Below are 10,064 nucleotides of genomic sequence, written 5' to 3'. Positions count from 1 at the left end.
TTGGCCCATTAGCTCAGGCTTCTTATTAAGTCTTATAACTTACATTTTATTCTTGTCTGTGCTAGCCACATGGCTCGGTACCTTTTTCATCGAGGCAATCATATCTTGCTTCTTCTGTGTCTGTACAGGACTTCAGAGGGAGCTTCCCTCTTCCCAGAATTCTCTTGTTCTCATTGACCTGCCTCTACCTCTTGTCTGGTTGTCCCGCCAATACTTCATGCCCAGTCACAGAATAGGGTAATTTACGTTATAAGAGTTAATACAAAGCCTGAGCTAATGGGCCAATCAGTTTATAGTTAATGTAGACCTCTGTGTGATTTCTTTGGAACTTAAAGACTGCAGGAACTGGGCAGGACGAAATCCCGACAACATACTAACATAATTATAATTTGTTTGTTTCCTTGCTTGCCTTTTATTGTGACATGGGCGATCATGCCAGGGTACACTTGTGGAAGTAAGAAGACAACTTTTGGAGTCCGTTCTCTGCTCCCACCTTGATATATGGGATCCAGGGATTGAACTCAGGTCATTCGGCTGCGAGTTCCTATAGCTACTGAGCCATCACACTAGCCTCAGAGCAGCTTTGAAAACAAAACAAAACAAACTTAGTAGTAATTTGAAGTAAACTTCAAAATAGATCTTGTTCCCAAATAGCTGAAGTATTGCCAGTTTCAAAACCTTATGTATGTGTGTATACATATGTATATATTTGTTTCCCTTTATATTCAAGTCATAAAATACTTAAAGAAAATATTGCTGTCAGCTTTGTTTTCTATGTTATATGTATGATTAAAGGCAAACCTTTAGTATTTCAGATTTTAATGTGACTGGTTTTTTTTTAAATAGTATGTTTGCCTGTTAGTTTCATTGTACAGGCATCATACAGATATTTATTGCTGAGACTGGAAAAATGGCAAATGTTTTGTTTATTTTTACCTTGCCACCTGTTGCTAAATACCAGTCCACTACAGTGCTGATTAATTACTGTTCATCTTTTAACCTTGACTTGATTCAGTTAGCTCCAGCTAGTAAATAATGAATACTTTTTATGGCTGCTTAGTGAGTTGCTTTTAGGGCATAATCTCTGGTGTGTTGGCATGTCGGGGATAGAGGTTCTCTGTTGGAGTGCCTTTTAGCCATGAATTTAATGGACTTATGATGCAATGTCCTCTGTCATACATGCTCCTCCTTGCAGTAATCTGGGGATGATAATCTATGGTGACTGCAACTTTATTACACAGGCATATGTTGAGTTTTCCGTTTAAGTAAAGTAGTGCTTGAGAAGTTTCCCATTCTGTGGTGGGAAGAACAGTAGGGTCTATGCTGCTGAAACTGCAGTGTGTCGCATGACTAGCCATCTACTTGAGACTTGCTGATGTCCCGATTGAATCTTCACTGTGAGTTGACCTTTTGATGGTCCAGCTGTTTACACTATTCAGAATGAAGTCTCATACCATGTAAAGAAAATAGAGCTGGGAAATTCAGAAAGTTCTTGTCAGTTTTTGTTTGAAAATTTTAGGCCCTGACTCTGAAAGAGGGAGTACTAGCATGTGAGGTTGAGGGACATGTAACATAGCAGGAAGTACCATGGGTGTCAATGCTGTAAAGTGGAGACCTAGCACAACTACCCCAGGAGTTAAGGGACAACCTGGGATCCAGCTTCAAATTCAGTTTTCTAGAGAAGGTCAGTTATGTTGTGTGGTTCTAGAGGTCAAGGGAACATAAACTTCCTCAAAAAGAGGGCTTTTGGCGTGCATGAAAATGCTCAGGCTGTAGTATCAACAAGAAGACTCATTTATCTAGAAAGCTGTGGAGCAATTGCCAGTGGTTTTGTGAATTCTTTGCTAAGTGTGGGACTGTGATGATCCTGTCCGTTGTGGGCTAGACCCCCTAGAAAGTCAGGTCTAACTAAATTGAACCTGGTGTGGGGAGCCAGAGTGCTCTCTGCCTCACCAGCCTGAGGTCTGGCCTGGAGCCTGTGCTTTACTTAGCTGTGGGATAGAGAGCAAGGAAAGGGAGAAAAGTGGGTCCTACAGACACTTAGACACACTCAACACACAGAGAAAGAAGTCAGCTTTTAGTAGGAAGGCCAGCCCTGGAAAGATGTTTTAAATGAAATCATTGCTGTTTATTTCAAGGTCATATAATGGTGTAGTGAAACGATTCAGTCATTGACTGCAGGTAGCTGTTGCGATTACACTTAGTAGCTAGGATTCCCAGGCTGCACGCCAGCTGCTTATTTATAGACCAACTTTTACTCTCACCTTCAAAGACTTGGCCATGCTGAGGCCTCACATCAGCCTCAGGCAAGTATAGGAACTTTCTTAGGACTGCAGATCAGCTCTTGCGATGTCCAAGTGCTAGCAAGGGCTTGAATGCAGAGTTAGTATGGTTGTTAAAGGCATTTCAAGAAAAGAAGACATTAGTATGAAAATGGTAGAGATGAGCAAGAGTGAGCAACTACCATTTTGTCTTATAAATGATTGCTGTCAAGATATCTATTCTCCTTTAATCTTGGCACTTTGGAGGCAGAGGCAGGTGAATCTCTGAGGTAGAGACCAGCCTGGTCTACAGAGTGAGTTCCAGGGCAGCCAGTGCTACACAGAGAAGCACTGTCTTGAAAAGCAACAACAACAGCAACAACAAACAATGTCTAGTCTCTTAAGTTTTAGACTTAGTTTGGTAGGTAAACCACCTGTGTAGGAGCTCAGGGAGCAGAACAGAACTTCATATTATGGAAAAGCTATTTTTTGCTGTGAATATAAATAGTTCCGATATCAACATATGTTTGCAATGGAATATTAAAATTTAGGAATTGAGGGTGTTTTAATGTTAACTAATGTTTCTTCTCCATCCTTTTCTCTTCCTCTTCTTCACAGATATTTCTTGTGCCTTCAGCTGAGGCAGGACATCGCATCTGGCCGCCTGCCCTGTTCCTTTGTGACTCATGCTCTTTTGGGATCATACACACTGCAGGCTGAACATGGGGACTATGACCCAGAAGAGTATGACAGTATCGATCTTAGTGACTTCAAGTTTGCCCCAGGCCAGACCAAGGAGATGGAAGAAAAGGTGGCAGAACTGCATAAAACTCACAGGTCTGTTGATGTGCTACCTGGAGAGATCAATGCCATGACAGGTAGACATAGTTTGTAATACTCCTTGATGTTCAAGGACAAGTTTTTAGTTTATTTACTTTATCTTTCTGGAACTTGCCCAGCACTGATAGAGATAACCTGCAGCTCTTGAGATGCCCTTTTATTGTTCTTCTTACTGTAACACGGAGATTATGTTCTTGACACTAACCTAATGTGCATTCCCATATGACACTTCCTTCTCTGTCCTGGCCTATCCTTAAGAGATACACAGGAAGCAGACTTGTGTATACTGGTTTCGCACTTACTTGACATTTCTTCTGCTTATTAGTGTCTTTATTACTGTATTTTATAAGAAGGCCAGGGTGGTAGTGGGGATAGATAATATCAAAACACAGTGTATATGTATTTGAGATTTTCAAAGAATGAAAATATTTTTAAAAAGCTAATGAGGAATTGAAGCATCTGGTTTTGAATTAGAAGTATAGATGGTGATGGGTATGGGATAGCTGAAGTGTGCAGCTGTCCCCACAAGTTACAGACAGTTTTTCCTTTGGTTTAAGTGGTGATTATTTAAATTGCTTGAATGTTATGTATACCTTGAATACTTTGATTTTTCTGTCAATACGGAGTTTTACATGGTTTTTTAAAAATCTCTCTAAGCTACAAAATTTTCAAGGCCACAATTTTATGAAATATTGACTAAAGTCATTTGAATAACTTTCAGAGATTTAAAATGCTTAAGGGGCCTTATACATTTTGACTTTATTTTAAAAAATGAAAAAGATCAGTATTTGACTTTTATTTCTGTATTTAAATTCTACTCAATAGACATTTATTCTGTCACTCAGATTTGAATTGCTTGGTATAAAATGCTATGTTGGAAATGAAGACCGTTGGGTCAGAGACCTGTTAGCTTATGTTGTACCCATTATTGCCCAGGCCTTTCCCCAGTGAGAAAAATGGAAAGCATCATTTTAAGGATAAAGTTGGTAAGTGTAGAAGTCTGCCTCCTTGACATGTGCAGGTTAAGAGTGAATGCCCGTAATGGAAAAGGTGGAGGTAGAGCTGTAGCTTGCTGCTTACTCCACTTTTCTACAGGCTCTGCCAAGTCACTGTACACTCCCAGCTCTCCAATCCCACACACTTTTTAATCTGCTTTGGGCATGTTTGCATCTCTTGGTAACACAGTTTCTTTTGATTCTCAGGGGCTTATCTCCAGCACAAGCTGATACTCAGTTCTTAGAAAATGCAAAGAGGCTTTCCATGTATGGTGTTGACCTGCATCATGCCAAGGTATTGTAAATTCAGTGGGAATAACATTATTCCACTTTAGTGACTGAAGTTCTAGGAAATCTCCAGTTTCACAAAGCCTGGTTCATTTTGGAAAAGGCTGTTTGTCTCTACTTGAGGTCTTTACTATTTCTTGGTGACTACTTAACAAAATTCCTGGGTGTGGGAATTGCTTGTCCTCTCCCTCTTTTGTTCTTCTCTTGTCAGTGTTTTAATGAAGCCCCCTTTGAGAGTTCTTGCCTTTACTCCTTACAGAGGTTCTGGTTCATGCTGTGTCCCAGCTTCTGCTAGACCAGTGGTTCTTAACCTGTTGGTTGTGACTGCTTTGGGGGTTGAAGGACCTTTTTAGAGGGGTCGCCTAAGATCATCAGAAAACACAGACATTCATGATGGTTAGTAACATTACAGTTACGAAGTAGTGATGAAAAAATAATTTCATGATGGGGTCAGGACAACTTGAAAAATTGTTTTAAAGGGTTGCACATTAGGAAGATTGACAACCACTGTGCTAGACCAAGTGCCCTTGTCTTGGCTACTTGTCTCTTCCTCACCTCTTTTGTTTGTTTGTTTTTGGTTGAGGAAGCAGATCTTAGAAGCAGCACAGGCATGCACTGGCTTCAGGTCATGAAGTTCCACGGACTAATTGGAGAAGTAGTGCATAAATGGAACAGTGGAGACAGAAATGTGATAGAAATGGTGGGTTGATTGGGCAGATGCCACAGGCAAGCATTCCTCCTTCACCATCCTACATGGAGTGGTGAGACTTGAGGAGGATGAGAGGGAAAGTGATAGACAGGTTTGGTTTGGCATCCAAGAGGTGCTCCCTGTCTGGCAGTAATACACATAAGTGTTAGAAGTAATTATAGGTGCCTCCAGGAAGCTCCCACCCAGAAATACCTTCCCTTTCTAGGCCTCAGATTAGTAGTTCTTGATTTTGTACTATACTTAGTATTTGCAATGACCCTTTTATCTTTGGTGGTTTTATTTAAAATATTCTTTATTGTAAAATAGTATATTAAATTTAGCCAAACAGAAGAAAATGAAAATCACTTGAATCTCTGTGTAGAAAGTTAATGTTCTGATGCATTTTCTTTCTTGTTTGGTTTGTATCTATCTATCTATCTATCTATCTATCTATCTATCTATCTATCTATCTATCTATCTATCCATCCATCCATCTCTCTCTTTATCTCCCCATCCATCCATTTACTTATTTTATTACTTTTGTTTGTTTTTGTTTTTTTCGGCCTCTGAGGATTCTAGGTCTTAGGCTTCATTGTCTTTTTTTTTTTTTTTTTTCCGAGACAGGGTTTCTCTGTGGTTTTGGAGCCTGTCCTGGAACTAGCTCTTGTAGACCAGGCTGGTAAAAGCACAGAGTAAAAGGTACCCTGAAATGGTATCAGTAGCCCTCCTGCACCCTCTAGTTCTGAAGGGTGGAAAGCAGAGTGGCTGCCAGAATCTCAGCAGAAAGCTGGTCTGGAGGGGATTGTTTTCAGAGGAACCACTATTAGAATCAGCTACCTGATGTGACCACACAAGGAGGAGCCTGTGTGCTTAAGCCTTGACCTCCTTCCCTCCTTCTCCTTGATCTAGGGCAAAAACCCTTTAACATCTCAAACACCTTCCACAATGGCAGTTTTCTGAAGGGCAGAGAGTATCCCCCCCCCCCCCCCCCCCCCCCACACACACACACACAGGGTTTTTGTTTATCGCTTTGAGCTTGTCCTGGAACTCACTCTGTAGACCAAGCTGGCCTCGAACTCCCAGAGATCCGCCTGCCCCTGCCTCCCTAGTGCTGGGATTAAAGGTGTGTGCCACCACTGCCTATCAATGGAGGTTGTTTTTGTAGTCAACTGTTTTTTATTGTTACTGAATGGCATAGCTCAGACATGGGAGAATGAAGAAACACTTTTCCTCCTTTCACTTCATGCTCTTTGTCAGTAATTCTGTAATTTAGAACAACTGTGTCAGCCAGCTAAACCTATACCGATTTGCTTGAATACAGGTAGGTTTCTTTTTAAGTAAAATAGAAATACTTCTTTTTTCTTTATGAAGATTTCTTCACACTAGATGGAGCTGGCTTTGTTAGTGTTTGCAATGAATGCTGCCTTCTTAGCTATGGTGGGAACATGCCATTTTCTGCCATCTTGTGCCCTCTCCCTTGGTCGGGTAGTGATGCTTTTGGGAAAAACATACTTTGAGTTTGGTGCCAACTAGTTTGGGCACCTATGCCTAACTTACCCAGCTTTATCTGCTATTCCTAGAGAGAGTTGAGGCAGCCAGAGTATCAGAGAATAGAGTTTTGGCTATTTTAAGTTTTTAGAATTTTTTCAGTGTTAGGTATTTGATATGTAAGTGGGCATGCATATGCTATGGTGCACATTCCACAGTGCATGTCAAGATCAGAGACAACTATGTGCAGCTGAATTTCTCTACCTCCCTTTATTTGGTTCTGGGGATTGGACTAAGGTCATCAGGCTTTTGCAGCAAGTGTGGTATTGGCAATGCCATATCAACATCCCAGTGTTTCAAAAACTGCTCAGTGTGGTGTAATGTAATTTTATTTGTGTATTTGTATTTGAATTAAGTATCACAGTGGGTAATGGAATTATCATTAGTTGTCTATACTGTACTTTTATTTTGAAAACAAAAAACTGTAAATTATGTTAGATCATTCTTAGTAATGGCACCATCAAAATATTATGAACATAGACTTAATTTGCTGTTTGTCTTTGCTTTGTGTATATGGAAATTTACCCCTTGTTGTTACTGATTTCTTCAACTGTGTACAACTCTGAGTAGTGTTGATTGTCTGTCTTGACTGAGATCATCTGCCCCCTGAAGAGTAACTGCTTGTGTGCTTTGAATGTGCTGCATGTCTTACATGTTGTGCATTTCATGGTGCTGAAGAGCTCCATGAAATATGAGGAAAGTTGTTCCTTCTTTTTAAACATTCTTTAAGCTGTCTGCTTTCTGCTTTTTATGTACATTATGCGGCTAAATAAAACCTTTTCAGGTTTGTTATTATTCTGTATTATCTATTCCAAGTTAAATCTCTGGGAAAAGAAAACGAATAATAAATTTAGAAATTGTCTTGAGTCCTTTGCAGTATGTCAACTGAAGGCATGCTTAATGAGAGCTGCATGTTGAAAATGTTGGAAAGAATTGAGGGGTTTCAACACTGGCAGCCCAGAAGAGAAATTTTCTGTGAATTGGTGTTTTGCAAAATATAGGTATAATTTTACCAGCTGTCAGCTAGCATAGCAGTAGGATAGCAGACTGTCCATGAGGGCTGAACTTTCTCCGGGGAAACATTTTGTCTTTGGTATCTTCAAGATGCGTAAATGTGGGTCTTTCCCCCTTTTTCCCTGTTAACTCTTTGCAGAGTTTGAAAATGCATAAATTTAATATTTGCAGATTATTTTTCCTTTAAATCGTATTTCTATAGTTCTTTGCAAATTCACCCCAGTTCCGGAAGATGAATCATTTAGTATGAGTATGTTCTACTCTCTAATTAGCTTTGGTACTGTCACTAAAATTTAAATACTAATATGTTGACATTTTCAATCACTGGAGGGTTGTTTTGCCTCTGTCTATGTAACTTTTGTCATTAACTGTCAATGGGTTATATTTGGCAGGACTCTGAAGGTGTGGACATCAAGCTGGGTGTGTGTGCTAATGGCCTTCTCATTTACAAAGACAAACTGAGAATCAATCGTTTTGCTTGGCCGAAGATCCTGAAAATCTCCTATAAGCGCAGTAATTTCTACATTAAAGTTAGACCAGCAGAGGTAGGCAATGTCTTGTATTCTTGACAGAGCTAACACACTATCAGTGTTTCCTTTACTAGTAGGAGAGATTAATGAATTGCCACTAAAGTATTGCAAAAGGAAACTTTTTTGTTCTTGCATGGTTCTTGATGATAACTTACACACATTCTTGTTGCTGACATACACATCCAATAGATTTTTCATAAAAAGGATGTTTTTGTGACCCACCTCCCACTCCCCACATATTGGGAGCTCATTTTCTCAGGTAAGTGGTGGAGTGTGTTTTAGTGGTACCGAATAGTCAGTTCACTTGGGCAGTTAACTCTTGCTTTTCATAGGAACAGTATCACAGTCTGACTATGGAGATAAACTAATATTTTCTTCCTAAAAGAAGAATTATTTCTGACAGTAATGATTGAATCTGCTTACAGTAGCACGTAGCCAGTGCTTTAGGTGTAGGCTGATTTTTGTCTTATGGATTTATTTCAGCCAGAACAGTTTGAGAGCACCATTGGATTCAAATTGCCAAACCATCGGGCAGCTAAAAGGCTATGGAAAGTATGTGTGGAGCATCACACTTTCTACAGGTAACTTTAAACCGTCTTGTGAAATAACCATTGGCACCCTGTCCAGGTTAGGTGGAAGGATAGTAGGTAGATGTGTCTGTGCTCTCCTGGAGGCCCTGTTTCCTGCTGGTTGTTTCTGTGTCCAGGGCCATGCTTTGCTGCTTAGTTCTGCCTTCTGGTTGCCACCTTCTCTCTCCAGCACCCCATGCTAACCCCATCTGCTGCCACCCTTTCTGTCTTCAGTTATAATTCAAATTTTTTTCTTAACAGATGTTCTGAACTTAACCTCTTTCTTAGTAAGTTTTCTATATTGCTATAATAGGGTTTTCCACCCAAGCTACAGTAAGCCAGATCAAGCTGAATTGAAGAAGTAAAAGAACAGGCTTACACCTGGGTTGGTTCTCCAGCCCCGGATCCCGAGGCAGGAGAAGCCATGCTTCAGAACTAAAGCAGAGAGGTTATATAGCCTATAGGTAAAGAGCAATGATGCATTCTCCATAAGCTGGGTTTGTGTTCAAATATGGTCAAAAGGTGACCGCTGTAAGTGGGGACTTGGGTGGTTGGCAGCTTCAGGATAGGAGCCACTGCAGTCTTCGAGAATGCGGAACTGGGCTTTTGGGCACCATTTCTTTGTTGGAGATTTTCTGAGAGGGTGGGGTTCAGAGAGGGAAGGAGGTGGGGAGGGCTTTCCAGATTCAGCAGGATTGAGCTGAAGGTTCCAGCTGAACCATTTCTCAATCAGCTTGATCCCTATCATTGCTCTTGTTGGTTATTTTGTCCGGAATATCTGAACTTCCTGAAGTCCCTCCCTGTCCTCCTAGCAAACCAACTTTCCCAGTGTGCTGCTGCTGGGTCAGTCTGGACAACGTGACCACTTCTGTCCCTGTGTTGTCAGTGCTAACTTGTTAAGCAGCACTCAATTAATTCACAACCTTGTGAAATAATGCTGTTTCAGGGAAGTAATTTCCAGCATAAGTTGGATCAATGCTTCTCTCCAGCCAGTCCCTTCACCTCTCTTGTCATCCCAATTTTTCATGATCTTCTAGAACCTTCCATACCAGCTTCTCCTCGCAGTGTGTTCGCTGTAGAAAGTGTGGGTCACAAGTGCTCCATTTTTGTTTATCTCTTAATTTGTTATCACTTCAGCTCACCATCTTCATTTTTTAACCTTCTTTTCAAGGAATGGGTAAAAATTTTTGCTTTTCTTTGATTGTTTATTTCCTCACTCTCCAAAGGATTCAGCTTGGTAAATTTCCTTTCCAATAGATGCCTCTGACTTCCTTGGTCAGTTACACAGCCACACCTTCCTTAAAAAAAAAAAAAAAAAAAAAAAAAAAAAA

The 10,064-nt window shown here is 40.4% G+C and overlaps 1 protein-coding gene across 2 annotated transcripts in view; it reads left to right on the top strand.

Annotated features, from left to right (window-relative positions):
• The window catches only part of Epb41l2 (erythrocyte membrane protein band 4.1 like 2), a 187,812-nt gene that overhangs the window by 132,654 nt on the left and 45,094 nt on the right, over positions 1–10,064 (top strand). Inside the window, exons 1-4 of one of the 2 annotated variants that reach the window (XM_026786468.1) lie at positions 2,880–3,098; positions 4,304–4,391; positions 8,027–8,179; positions 8,648–8,745. In XM_026786468.1, the coding sequence (XP_026642269.1) occupies positions 3,061–3,098; positions 4,304–4,391; positions 8,027–8,179; positions 8,648–8,745 (377 nt within the window). In that variant the 5' untranslated portion in view covers positions 2,880–3,060. Of the gene's footprint in view, positions 1–2,879; positions 3,099–4,303; positions 4,392–8,026; positions 8,180–8,647; positions 8,746–10,064 lie in introns of those variants that run through there. The other variant, XM_026786469.1, reaches the window with a different exon arrangement.

This window comes from Microtus ochrogaster, linkage group LG4 (assembly GCF_000317375.1).
Source record: "Microtus ochrogaster isolate Prairie Vole_2 linkage group LG4, MicOch1.0, whole genome shotgun sequence".
In the NCBI taxonomy this organism is placed as follows: Eukaryota; Metazoa; Chordata; class Mammalia; order Rodentia; family Cricetidae; genus Microtus; species Microtus ochrogaster.
Note: the sequence above shows the minus strand (reverse complement) of the source record. Positions and strands in the feature narration are given on the sequence as shown.